Source organism: Callorhinus ursinus, unplaced genomic scaffold (assembly GCF_003265705.2).
Source record: "Callorhinus ursinus isolate GAN/ISIS: 27379988/994484 unplaced genomic scaffold, GSC_fseal_2.0 scaffold63, whole genome shotgun sequence".
Classification (NCBI taxonomy): Eukaryota; Metazoa; Chordata; class Mammalia; order Carnivora; family Otariidae; genus Callorhinus; species Callorhinus ursinus.
In genome coordinates this window covers 3,068,751-3,083,117 of record NW_027397125.1, presented here as the reverse complement: position 1 = coordinate 3,083,117, position 14,367 = coordinate 3,068,751, and the positions used below count along the sequence as shown (strand labels likewise).

The window sequence follows — 14,367 nt, the reverse complement described above, 5'->3', positions numbered from 1 at the left end:
AAGTGTGCATGGATCATTTTTTCAAAATCAACCATATGCTGAGCATAAAACAAGTATCAAAAATTTTAACAGATTGAAATAATTCAGAATAGGTTCTCCGAGCACAATAGAATTAATCTAGAAATACAATTAGACAATCGTCAACTACCTGAAAATAAAACATATCACTTCTAAATAACCCATGGATCAAAGATAACATAAAATAGAATTTGTAAAATGTTTTATACTGAACAATAGTATATAACATGTCAGAGTTTGTGGGATGCAACTCAAGCAGTGCTTAGAGGGCAATATGTAGTCTGAAATGTATATAGTAGAAGAAAAAAAAATCTGAAAACCAATGATTTCAGCTTTCTTCTTAGGAAGGATTGCAAATCATACACAAAGAAAGTAGAAGGAAGAAAATAATAAAGATAACAGAAACTAATGAAAAGAAAACAAATATGAGAGAAATTCAACAAAGGAAAAATGATTTCTTTGAAATAATAATAAAACTAACTCTTAACAAGATTGATCATAAAAGAGAACACATATTATCAATATCAGAAATGAAAAAGGGGACGTTAGATCTTACAGATAATTTAAGCATAAAATATGAAGATATTATGAACAACTTTAAGTCAATCAATTTGACACTTTAGTGAAAAGTAAAATTCCTTTTTATTTTTTTAGATTTATTTATTTATTTTAGAGAGAGAGAGACAGAGAGAGAGAGAGAGTGAGAGCACGCACGAGTGGGGGGGAGGGGCAGAGGGAGAGAATCTTTAAGCAGACTCCTCCCTGAGCACAGAGCCAACGTGGGGCTTGATCTCGTGATCTATGTGATCATGACCTGAGCTGAAACCTAGAGCTGGATGCTTAACTGACTGAGCCACCCAGATGCCCTGGTAAAATTCTTTTAAAAAGACAACATAAATTATGAAATCTACTGGAAGTGGAAGATCAGAATAACTCAATATCTATTTAACAAACTGGATATTATTTAAAACCTTCCTCCAAGGATAGACAATAGACACATGAAAATATGTTCATCGTCACTCACGATCAGGGAAATGTAAATCAAAACCATAATAAGATATCACCTCACACCTGTCAGAATGATTAAAATCAGCAACGCAAGAAACAACAGGCGTTGGTGAGGATGTGGAGAAAGAGGAACATTCGTGCATTGTTGGTACGAATGCACATTGCTGCAGCCACTGTGGAAAACAGTGTGGAAGTTCCTCAAAAACTTAAAAGTAGAACTACCTTACGATCCAGTAATCACACTACTGGATATTTACCCAAAAATACAAAAACATTCATTTTAAAGGATACATACAGCCCTATGTTTAAGCAGCATTATTTATAATAGCCAAGATATGGAAGCAGCCCAAGCATCCATCAATTGATGAATGGATAAAGAAGATATTGTGTGTGTGTGTGTGTGTGTGTGTGTGTGTGTGTGTGTGTGTATTATTCAGCCATAAAAATGAAATCTTGCCATTTGCAATGACCTGGATGGAGCTAGAGAGTATTATGCTAAGGGAAATAAGTCAGTCAGTGTTAAGACAAATACCATATGATTTTACTCATATGTGGAATTTAAGAAACAAAACAAATGAGCAAAGGGAAAAAAGAGAGAGAGAGAGACAAAACAAGAAACAGACTTTTAACTACAGAGAACAAATAGATGGTTCCCAGAGGGGAAGAGAATGGGGGGGATGGGTTAAACAGGTGATGGGGATTAAGGAGGGCACTTGTCATGATGAGCACTGGGTGTTATATGGAAGTAATGAATCACTACATCGTGCACCTGAAAGGAACACTAACACTAAACTAACTAACATTGTATGTTAACTAGCTGGAATTAAAATGAGAATTCAAAAAAATAAAACCTTCCCCCAGAGAATGATAAACATTAACTTAAGATAGATGTTACATTGGAAGAAGAAGAGGCACTAGGCATGGAATGGGCACACAATGGTTGTGAAGATACTGCCAACACTTCATCTTGTAGTAAGAATATTTGTGTTCATTATATTGCTATCTTTATACTATACTAGTATATCTTAAGTATTCTTCCCTTTATACTAAATGTTGAACCAAAAAAATTTTTAGTACAGAAAAAGAAAATAAGAGTAATATGTTTTTAAGGGTTAGAAAGACCTGTGTCCATGACTGAGATCTGTCACTCTTTAGCTGTATGAATTCTGATAAATTACTCAATTTCTTTGAACTTCAGTTTCCTCATAAGAGAAGTGGAGTTAGTGTTTTTTTAGAGAGAGAGAGCGTGAGAGCTCGTGCAAGCATGGTGGGGGAGGGGCAGAGGAAGAGAGAATCCTCAAACAGGCTCCACCCTCAGCCCGGAGCCTGATGCAGGGCTTGATCTCACCACCCCGAGATCATGACCTAAGCTGAAATCAAGAATCAGCTTAACGACCGGGCCACCCAGGCTCCCTGGAGTTACTATTTTTAACTACCACCTACAGTTTCAATAAGGATTTGATGCATGTGAAATGATTAGCATTGTCTCGGGCACTATCTAGTAAACTAAAACATTAATCGTATACATTCAACACACGCATAACAGAATAACACACAATTAGCAACTGCTAATTTCATTCAGTTTAACAATTTCATGGCAGGCATCTTTGAGATTAGTCATTTGTTGCACATATTTTAGCAAAAAGGACACTGGATTTTTCATATAACATAACTTTACAAGATGAAGATGATTGCTTGAGAAAGGATCTATTTCCAAGTAACAAAGTGTATCTTTTGGGCAGTAGGCTGGCTAAACTGCGGCAAGGACTTCCGGTTGAGAAATTTAGGGTGGCTCAGATGGTTGGGCGTCTGCCTTCGGCTCGGGTCATGGTCTCGGGGTCCTGGGATTGAGTCCCACATCGGGCTCCTTCCTTAGTGGGGAGCCTGCTTCTCCCTCTGCCTGCCACTTCCCCTGCTTGTACTCTCCCTCTCTGTCTGGCAGATAAATAAAATCCTTAAAAAAAAAAAAGGAATGGATAAATATATTCCAAGAATGAAGTACACTCCCCTCAGCTAAAAAAAGACACTGGAAAATTCAGTTCTGAGTCTTGTTTGGTGATCGTAATAGCCTGTTCCCCACACTCAGCCTCGGAAACTGCAAGAACCAGGGGGCAAAAAGGATCGCTGCACCCCTTCAGAGATGGTGGACCTCCCTCCACACTCTACCACGTACCACGTACCTCCACCTTAAACCATCCCCTCTGTCCCGGAGCCCCCAGTTACTACTCACTGTGGATCCTACTTCTCTGAACAGCACCTTCAGACTGACACCTTCATTTGGTGTCTGCTTAGCTTTTTTCTTTTTCTTTTTCATTTTTTAAACACACTTAATTTTTAAAAATTTTTATTGTTATGTTAATCACCATACATTACATCATTAGCTTTGGATGTAGTGTTCCATGATTCATTGTTTGTGCATAACACCCAGTGCTCCACGCAGAACGTGCCCTCTTTAATACCCATCACCAGGCTAACCCATCCCCCCACCCCCCCTCCCCTCTAGAACCCTCAGTGTGTTTTTCAGAGTCCATTGTCTTTCATGGTTCGTCTCCCCGTCTGACTTACTCCCCTTCGTTCTTCACCTCCTGCTATCTTCATCTTCTTTTTTTTTCTTAACAAATATATTGCATTATTTGTTTCAGAAGTACAGATCTGTGATTCAACAGTCTTGTACAATTCACAGTGCTCACCATAGCACATACCCTCCCCAGTGTCTATCACCCAGCCACCCCCTCCCTCCCACCCCCCGCCACTCCAGGAACCCTCAGTTTGTTTCCTGAGATTAAGAATTCCTCATATCAGTGAGGTCATATGATACATGTCTTTCTCTGATTGACTTATTTCACTCAGCGTAACACCCTCCAGTTCCATCCACGTCATTGAAAATGGTAAGATCTTATTCCTTTTGATGGCTGCATAATATTCCATTGTGTATATATACCACACCTTCTTTATCCATTCATCTGTCGATGGACATCTTGGCTCTTTCCACAGTTTGGCTATTAACACACTTGATTTTTTAGAGCAGTTTTAGATTCACAGCAAATGGAGAACAAGGTACAGAGATTTCCCATATACTTCCTGCCCCCCCACATGGATGGCTTCCCTGACTGTTAACAACCAACAGAGTGGTACATTAGTTACAATCAATGAATCTACACTGACACATCGTATGGCTCAAAATCCATAGTTGACATTAGGGTTTGGTCTTGGTGTCATACATTTTATGGGTTTTAACAAATGTGTAATGGCATGTACTTACTTTGTAGTATCATGCAGAGCAGTGTCACTGCCCTCAAAATCCTCTGTGCTCCACCGACTCATCTCTCCCTACCCTCGAGCCCCTGGCAACCGATTCTTTCGCTGTCTCCATAGTTTTACCTTTTCCAGCATGTCATATAGGATTATGGCCTTTTCAGACTGGCTTCTTTTACCTCGTAATATACGTTTAAGCTTCCTCTATGTCTTGTCACGGCCTGATCGCTCATTTCTTTTTAGGTCTGGACATAGCACAATGTACCCATTCGCCTCCTAAAAGACCTCTTGGTTGCTTCCGATTTTGGGTGGTTATAAATAAAGCTACCATCAACAGCCATGTCTGCTTTTGATTCCAATTCCCCTCACTTCTCACCCTGGGAAACTGCATCTTGGATCACCATCAGCTGAACACTCTGAACTTCATGAGCCAACCCCACACCATCCCCTCACCTGCCCAGGGCCTAGCTTTTGAGACTACAGACAGCTGAATTTAGAGGAAGGCACAATACTCAGAATAACCACCGAGTGCCCAAGACTCCAGATTTATTCTGATTTGGCTTTGGCATTTCTGTGAATCTTGAATTTCATAGACAATGAACGTGTTGTGGGTATACTCAGGTAGCAATGAGCGACAAGTTACCAAGGGCCGAATCGTCCTTTCCCCCCACACTACACCCTGACAAGGGCTGAGAACAAAGATACAAGAATCTAAACCTGTCAGGGGTGAAACTAACGGGACCGGGAGGTCAGGTGTACCGGGAAAGGTCCTAGGACTCCTGTGACAGGAGACGCAAGCCAGAAGCCTGAGAAGGGAGGGAAGTGGGGAGAGAAGAGGAAAGAAGGGCAGCGTAGGGTTTCTGTTTCCCTAACTTTCCCTGTTCCCCAAGTCCAAGAACGAGGGGGGTTAGAACAGTGAGAGGAGGAGGGAGGAGATTGAGAGCACAGTGCGCCTGCGCGGGCACGTCGCGGCTCCGGCTCTGCCGGTTAGCAAGCTCCCTGGGAGGGACTGCGCATGCGGGGAGAGGAGGTGGGAGGGAAAGGGTGCGGACGCACACCCCTTAGTTTGCGCGCACTCCACTGCCGTGTGGGAACGGCGTGCGTGTAGCGTCTCTGCGCCCTGGCCGGCGTGATGTGCAGCAGTGGGTCCGACCCGCCCCAGGAGCTCAGCAGGCAGGACTGGGGGATGGCTCTGATGGGTGTCGGGTTGAGGCGGGACACTCAGGGCGGCATCACTGCGGCACCGGGTGGGTGGGGATCTAGTCCTGCCCCCGTGTGCCACACCTGCACACCGTTTGGGCCGAGAGACGCGACCATGGCGGCATCGTGCCACACTAAGAGGAAAGACTAGCTCCTGCCCTGGTTGGCCCCGCTTAAGTTCCATCTTCCCGGAAATAGAGCCAACTCAGCAGAGACAGAAAAGGAGCTTGGGAGGTGGAAGCCCTGAATTGGACTGGGGCTGAATATAAATCATGAATTGTCTGAGAAATTGTTGGATTCGACTGTTACGTTGCCTGGCCAAGGTGAAGTTTTTCCTCTACAAAACAAAATGATGGCGCCTGATCTAAGATCTGTTACAATGAAATGAAATGACCATTTTAGCCATACAGATCTGCGACTGTACTGTCAATTTCCATCCCCACCATGATGCAGTACCCTGGATATACGCACTCTCTCTGTTATATATTACCTTGAATGAACACTTGGTGATGCAACCACATGAGAAAGACAATGCGTTATGTCCCAACATTATGTCCCAGTTAGTTGATTGAGAAAATATATAGAAAATATGTAATCATACTTGTTGGTATTCCAAATGTTTAGATAGCAACATAAAGTCTGCATAGACCAAAATGATGAAATGAACATAGACCATCTTGATTAACAGCAAATCAACTTGAAGTAACACTGAGACATTCTTGTAAATGGTCATTGAAATATGGGATGAATCCCATTGGGACAGACACAGCATAAATATTAAGGATCAAAGTGAAGCCCACAGGCGTGCCTGGGTGGCTCAGTCGGTGGCTCAGTCGGTTAAGTGGCTCAGGTTGTGATCTCTGGGTCCTCGGATCAAGCCCCACACGGAATCCCAATCCCGGCTTCATGGTGGGAGGTCTGCTTGTCCCTATCTCTCTGTGCACCCCCCACTCGTTCTCCCTCTCTCTCTCAAATAAATAAAATCTTAAAAAAAAAAAAAAAAACAAAGTGAACTCCACAGAAATAAGTAAGGGAAAGAGAGTCTACTCAGTTTCAGAGATAGTCCAAAATCCATGTTTGGGGAAATGAAGTGCATATTTAAGCCAGTCTCAGTTTCTTGTTTCTCACCTGTATTTATATTCTATCCTTAGAATAACTGTATGAAGCAGTTAGGACAGGTATTAATATGCACATTTTTCAGAGCACAGAGCATTATCAGCACAGACGTGAAGCACAAGCAGGAGTGCATGTTACCACGAGATCTTTCTCTCACCACCTGGTGGTATTCCGGCTAGCTTGTGGATTCTCAGTGTACCACCTGGGACCATTTCAGGGTGATGTATGCAGCAACGTATAGGATTTCTTTTTCTCCCTCTTTCTCATACACTCACAATAATAGTGTAAGCTTATGAGGTGCTGGGCAAATGTAGGGCATTATCGTCCTACGAAGTCCTGTGTGAGTCTCACACTTGACTTCTGACATCAGACCAACACTGAATCCATCCTGTCTTGAATGCTCCTTGACTGTGAGAAAATCTTGCAAAGGAACTTCCAACATGTGATAAGAGAATCTGGGCGACATTATGGCCAGAAACAAGAGAATAGAATATAGTTGTTTTAAATTAACATGTTAGGACAAGGAAAAAAAAATAGGCATTTTCTCTACTTGGTGTTGCTTTTAGCCTTTCCAGAATTTTATAGTAGTCACTTACTCCAGTTTTAAAAAGACAAAGGTGACATAGGGAAGATAAATTAAAATGATTATGTGAGTGAAGAACAGATCTGAGAATTAAGGAATTGGTGCTGTTTTGTCTGTAAAAGGGTAGAGGATACAGTATATAAAACAATTTTATAAAGAAGATCTAGACCAGTTAAATATTCTCATGTGCAAATAAACAGGAAACTGTTTTAATAGCCCTATGAGGGAAGATGACTAGGTAGGTCTGATTAAACCAGATATCAAGAAGAGGCTGTCTATCCTGTTAATCCTTTAAAATTGAAATATGGAGATAGGGAATGTAATAGAATCGTGAATTATTTTTTCTTTGAAGTGACTTCGACAACTCTTCTATTTTAAGCCAATTATTTTGCATTTCTTGTTAAAGGTGTATGCTGGTATTTTATATTAATTAATATGCACAGAAAAATGCACATTAGTCACGTTTTAAAAGATTAGTCACATTTTTATAAATAGAATTTATATATATCACCACATACCTATTCCTGAGAATATAGAATTTCTTTTCCCAGTTTTTGTTTATCTGTTCTGATTCTTTCTTAAATCTGTAATAGATTTATAGATGGTTAAATGTTGTATTAGCTACAAATGAACAATTATGCTTCATTATTACCGGTACCTTTCTGTCTTCTTTTTCTCATTTTCTAAATTAGCCTTTAGTACTTGTATTTGCTCCTCCAAAATATGTCTGTCTTCAATCTTTCAATAGAAAATGCATCACAAAGTGAATTACATGAACAATATATTCTTTCTCCATAAATCTTAAAAGCTATTTCTATTAAATAGCATGCATATTCTACCTATCAAAAATAATTTGAGGGAATAGTGAGTTACATTTACTTGCAGGTCCCCATAAATTGCAAGAATTAAAGATCCCATCCGCCATGTCCTGTAAGTGATTCATTTAAAGGCAGCCAGTTCTAAGCAATATTACAAAGCAATCAAAACTTTTCTTCATCACCCCTCCCCCTACCAGGTATCCCTTTTTCTAAATCTTGTTTTCTCTCTCTTACTGTGACCTCTCCAGCTCATTATAGGCAGGAGCTGCTCCAGTTACTCTATTTTCTTTCTTTCTTTCTTTTTTTCTTACCAAAACTGTTCTCAGGAAAAGATCTGACCAAGTGAATCACATTAGAGCTTTATGTCACCCATTTCTCAGGATTGTTTATATTTTACAAGGGGACAAACTTTAGCAAAAGGAATGAATCTCTAACAGTGGAATTGTGGGCATATCACGAATGAGAGAGATTTCTCTGGATCCAGCCTGGACATACCCCAGAATCAGATTACAGTGTGAATGAGGTCTTTGTCTCTTCATAAGACCCACTCTCGGTGTAGCTTTCAAAGTCATTGCCACTTTTTAAGAATAGCCAGCATCAATATAAACAATAAGCATGTTAATAGTAATGGTCATATTAGTCATTATTATACCTTAGCCACTGACAATTTCACCTTTCCTTCGTGTACCTCAGCTGGTTTTGCGTGCCTCACCTGGCATGAAAATAAACCAACGTAAATATAACATTTCAAATCAGTGCATAAATATGTGGTTTTTCTGCAGCTTAGAGACAGGCAACTGAGCCTTAGAATATGCCAACCGTAGTCCCGCAGGGGTCTTCTCTGCCTTACCTAATGTATAAAGCCCAGGGCTTTTGTACATTGCCTTTGCAACTGGACAATCACAGCCCATTAAAACCAACTTTCCCACTACCATCTTTTTTTAAAATTTTTTTATTGTTATGTTAATCACCATACATTACATCATTAGTTTTTGATGTAGTGTTCCATGATTCATTGTTTGCGTATAACGCCCAGTGCTCCATGCAGAACGTGCCCTCCTTAATACCCATCACCAGGCTAACCCATCCTCCCACCCCCCTCCCCTCCAGAACCCTCAGTTTGTTTTTCAGAGTCCATCGTCTCTCGTGGTTCGTCTCCCCCTCCGAATTCCCCCCCTTCATTCTTCCCCTCCTGCTATCTTCTTTCTTTTTTCTTAACATATATTGCATTATTTGTTTCAGAAGTACAGATCTGTGATTCAACAGTCTTGCACAATTCACAGCGCTCACCATAGCACATACCCTCCCTGATGTCTATCACCCAGCCACCCCATCCCTCCCAGCCCCCCTACTCCAGCAACCCTCAGTTTGTTTCCTGAGATTAAGAATTCCCCACTACCATCTTTTTAAAGTGCATTTTTCTGCACTCCTATATTGGCCAAATTTTACTATTATACCTTTTTTTAATGAAGTGGGCAGTTATTACTCAGTGTAGTGATAACCTTTAAGGAAACTTTATTTTAAATGATGATTTACATGATTTAAATGATAATTATAATGAATTTTCACTAGTGTTATCTCTAGTGAGATGGCACTGAGAGCAGATGGCAGTGAGAAAACATACTGAATATAAAAATCTGCTTGTTTAGCTATCTCTGTGTTCCTACACAAAAGACAGAAAAAGGTGCTCCTTATTACTACTACTACCTCTCTGGTGGGTTCTGTGACCCAAAAGGCCCTGAATCTGTTGCCCGTCTTGGTGAAGTGGGCTCCACCCGGGAGAGTCTAGAGCCAGGTCTGGGGAAAAGAGCTAGAGAGTTCTGCAGAAGAGAGTAAAAGGAACTTAGAGCTAACTTCCCCTGAGTAATTAGAAGGACTGGGAAGAGAGAAGGAGAGAGCGAGCGCGCGTGAGAGAGAATGGCCAGGCAGGGCCACAAGGCTTGGTGGTGCTAGCGTCTGGTGACATTGTGGGTGACCAGTGTCCAGGGGTGATGGCCACTATTTAATTTGAAATGGCATCTTGGTGATGCCTGGTCCCTGTCGCTTACCTTCTTCAACCTCCTCAAATTTACATATACAAAGTGGTCCTGCGAGCAGGTTGTTTTAATAGACATCGCATAATTGGATAAAATTCAAGGTCTGATTAAACAAAATGGAAACTGGGATGGGAAGCAGAGCACAGTGAAACTCGGAAACTGACTTAGTTCAGTGGAAGAAGGAGCTAGACGCGGTGACAACCACCAGAAGATGCTGTGGGCATCTGCAGAAAACCCGGGACATGCTCTAGGCTGCCACAAAGCACAGAATGTGGGTTTGAGCCAGTTTTATTATATCTGAAGGAACAGAGAGAACCCAGCCAACATCAGCCGCCACAAATAAAAAATAACAAAATTTGTAGCAACAGCCCTAAAAGCTATAGTTTATTGAGTGCCTATTATGTGCCAGACAGTTAACATATATTACTGTTTATTTCTATATACTACCTATTGACTTCTTCATTCATATTACTTCAGCTTTTTTGTAAAGATTTTATTTATTTATTATTAGAGAAAGGCACAAATGCAAGCAGCGGAGGGCTGGGGGGAGGAAGAGGGAGAGAATTTCAAGCAGACTCCATGCTGAGCACGAGCCCCAGTAGGAGCTCAATCCTATGACCCTGAGATCAGAACCTGAGCTGAAATCAAGAGTAGGCGCTCATTCGACTGAGCCACCCAGGCGCCCCTCATATTACTTTAGATTTTTCATAATAGATAATACATGCATTTTTTAAATGAACTGCAAATAGCTTACACGAACCTGAGATTCTCACTTCCCAGAAGTTAAGGTTTTGTTTGCTCATTGTGTTTTGTTTTCATCTTTCTCATCATTATTATAAATAAATAACAGCTTTTATTGATTTGGGCTTCTCCACAAATAAAGATTCAGAATTTAAAGCATTCACATTATCTTCTGCCTTCTCTGTCTCTCTCCCTCACATGCCTGGGTTTTTTTTAATTTGCAAATGTTTAACTCACATCATAGTTGCCTTTATTATCATTTCAAAATGTGTAAACTTCTATATTTTGATTTGTTAATTCCCTGCTGTGAAAGATGGGAAATTTATTTAGTCTTTTTTTTCCCCTAATACTCTTCACTCTCTCCACCTCCCAGTTTTGGGAAGGAATGTTATTTTTACATTGTTAATGTCAATAGGATTGTTCTCACACTATAATTAAGTGCCCCATGCTTTATCTACAGCCTGAATCTAAAAAGTGAAATGTGTTTCTGCAAACATTATTTACTGCAAGACCAAGAAGTGTAATTGGCTCCACAGGGAAGACAAGGTAAACCTGTAACTAAGCTTTGCTACTAAAAGGAGATTCTTCCCAGTGCTGCTCTAAAGTTACAACTTTTTTTTTAAATAAAATAAATAAGATTTTATTTATTTATTTGACAGAGAAATTGAGAGAGAGAGCAGAGCGGCCCCAGGCAGAGAGAAAGGGACAAGCAGGCTCCCCACTGAGCAGGGAGCCCGATGTGGGGCTCGATCCCAGGACCCCCGGGATCATGACCTGAGCCGAAGGCAGACGCTTAACCAACTGATCCACCCACGTGCCCCTAATGTTACAACTTTTCATTTTCTAGCTCCCTTTACTTCTGAGTCACACTTCCTTTCTCCTTCTTGGGTCCTTATCATCCTGCATATTGGATTCTTTCTATATTTGGTTAGAGTGTTTCTTGAATAATTTCTTTAAACAGTTTCCACATATAACAAACTTTTTGAGTTTTCACACGTTCAAAAATATCTTTATTTCTCTTACACACTCCGTTGAGATTTTAGTTGGAGATAAGAACTAGGATTCAATTTTTTTTCCTTTTGAAAACTTTGCTTTATTTGCTTGTAGCAACCAGTGATGCTGATGAGAAAATTAGTTTCCTTGTTTTTGTTTCATTATAGATAAACTGTTTTTTTTCTTCTTCTTTATTCTTAGAGACCTAAAATTTCACCAGAATGTACCTGCTGTTTTCATCAATTCTAAGACATATTCTGTGTCCCACTCAGTGTTTTAACACCTTTGAAACTGAGATGCCTTATAACTGGTGTGCACATCATAATTTAATAGGCAGCAGTTTTGCCTTGCTCGTGTCTTAACCATTGGCATCTGAGATTTGATAAAAACAACAGACACTCTGCTTTTCATTTCAATCCTGTTTAGCACTTGATGGGCCTTTCCATCTGAATCTTAATGTTCCTTTGCTTTAGTTTATGGAAATTTTATCTTATTTCTTTTCTAATGCTGTCTTACATCCATTGTACCTGTCTGGCTTCCTGAAAACTCTATTAGAAAGGTATTAAACCTCTTGGATCCATCCTTCATATTTTAACTTTTCTCATAATTTCTGTCTGCCATTTTACACCATGTTCTAAGAGACTCTGTTGTTCCCTTAATCTTCCAGATTATTTTTTAAAGATTTACTTATTTGTTTATTTGAGAGAGAGAGAGAGAGAGCGTGAGGCGGGAAGGGCAGAGGGAGAGAGAGAATCTTAAGCAGACTCAGGGCTAAGCATGCAGCCCAACGTGGGGCTTGATCTCACAACCCTGAGATCATGACCTGAACCGAAATCAAGAGTCAGACACTTAACCAACTGAGCCACCCAGGTGCCCAAATCTTCCAGATTATTAATTGGGTCTTCAACTGTGTCAGTTTTATTATTCAGCCTGCCCATTGGTGCCTTTTTGTTGTTGTTGTTGTTGTTACTTCCAAGAAATTGTTCTTTCCCTTAGGCTGTTCCTTTCCCATAGCTGCCTGTCCTTCCTTAATGGAGAAGTTTCTCAGGAATGTTTCCCCAAATATACTTATTTTAAAAATGTCTTTTAAGTTCTTTTCCATTCCCTGAATTAACCATCTTTCTTATGGAGCCAATGGCTGTTTGTTGTCTTTGTTTTTTCACTCACTAAATATTTGCTGAATTCTTACTATGTGACAGAAAACATTCTAGGAACTAAAGATACAACAGAAAACAGAACAGGGCTGAAAGAGGTAGAACTTAGGGCACTCTTTGAGTGAAAAGGGAACTGCCTAGAATTTCTTATTTGGGCAACTAGATGGACAATGGTACCATTCACCAAGACAAAAAAAAAGAATAATTGGAGTAGCGACAATTTTGTATGCTAGTATTCTTTTCTTATTTAATGAAAAAAAATTTGGTAAGTTCAGATTCAGATACTTAGAGAAATCTAGGGCACAATCAAATGAGGACATGTAATAGGCAACTGGGACAAGGGCCTGGAATTTGGGAGTGGGGTTGATCCTAAAGATAGAATTTGGAGTCACCAATATTTTAGTTGAAGCTGAAGACTTAGATAAGGCCATTCATGAAATTTACAGAAAGAGAAAAGCAGAAGATCAGGGATGAAACCCTGTGTCCAGGTGTGGCCGACCTGTAGCTCTGATTTATCTTTGGCTGATAGGGAACTCCCAAACCTGGAACCCTAACCCACTGCTCTTACCTTGGTTCTCAAAACTCTAACTCCCACTCCATGAATCCTCACAGTCCTGGAGAGCCCTTTGGGGCCTTAGAACTACCCAAATAAATGTTCCTTTAGTTGTTGACGCACTATCTCAAACTCCCTAGAAGAAACCACCAACTACTATTACCAACACTGTGACTCGGTCTTCCCATGGCCCATGTGACAGAAAGCTAGACAAAACGAAGTCTAAGGTATAATAACACTAATTTAACAAAAACGATGAAAAGTGTTTGTTATCATTAACCTTCTGTGGATCCAAAACCCCAAAACCGTGAGGATTACCAAAACAACAGAGGCATGCACTTTTTAGAATCTTTCCACCTATTTGTTCTCAAAGGGCACAATCCACTTGAACTGCCATTTGGTTAACAATGGACCAAGGAAATCACTGGGGTAAGAATTCCAAGCTTTGGAGGGCACTTGCCAGTATGCTAATGGGGAAAAAATTAACGCAAATTTTAAAAAGTAATCCACAAAAAGTTAGGAAAACAATTTGATAAAACAAAATAAGTTCCCATGTAGAAAGACATTTGTATTTATTTACTTCACTATATCCAGTCATATCCATAATTGAAAGTTTATTAAAAAGACCCTGTGTTTAAATTCACGTATAGTAAAAACGAGTTCCAATTTTTCAAGGCTCCCTTTTCCTGCCTCTCCTATAATGATCAACTCTGTAATAACTAAAGATAAGACTGTTGCTATACCATATCTTCTATAAAACAAATAATGATTCAATCTCTCCAAAAGACAATACTCTTACAATGACGAAGATAGCTTCTCTTTTCATTAAAAAAAAAAAAAAAAAAAGCACCACATGTAGACTAGAGTGTTTGCTCTCCAGTTTAAGTTGAAC

The 14,367-nt window shown here is 40.1% G+C and overlaps 1 protein-coding gene across 6 annotated transcripts in view; it reads right to left on the bottom strand.

Moving 5' to 3' along the window:
- The window catches only part of CUNH10orf67 (chromosome unknown C10orf67 homolog), a 168,366-nt gene that overhangs the window by 42,610 nt on the left and 111,389 nt on the right, over positions 1 to 14,367 (bottom strand). For 5 of the 6 annotated variants that reach the window (XR_012376056.1, XM_025891957.2, XM_073885544.1 and 2 more), the window contains 3 exons: positions 8,651 to 8,710; positions 7,839 to 7,918; positions 7,699 to 7,764 (listed from right to left, as the gene is read on the bottom strand). Coding sequence is in view for 5 of the 6 variants with exons in the window: in XM_025891957.2 (XP_025747742.2) it covers positions 7,699 to 7,764; positions 7,839 to 7,918; positions 8,651 to 8,710 (206 nt within the window). In the remaining variant the exon portion in view is untranslated. The remainder of the gene's footprint in view (positions 1 to 7,698; positions 7,765 to 7,838; positions 7,919 to 8,650; positions 8,711 to 14,367) is intronic. The other variant, XM_073885543.1, reaches the window with a different exon arrangement.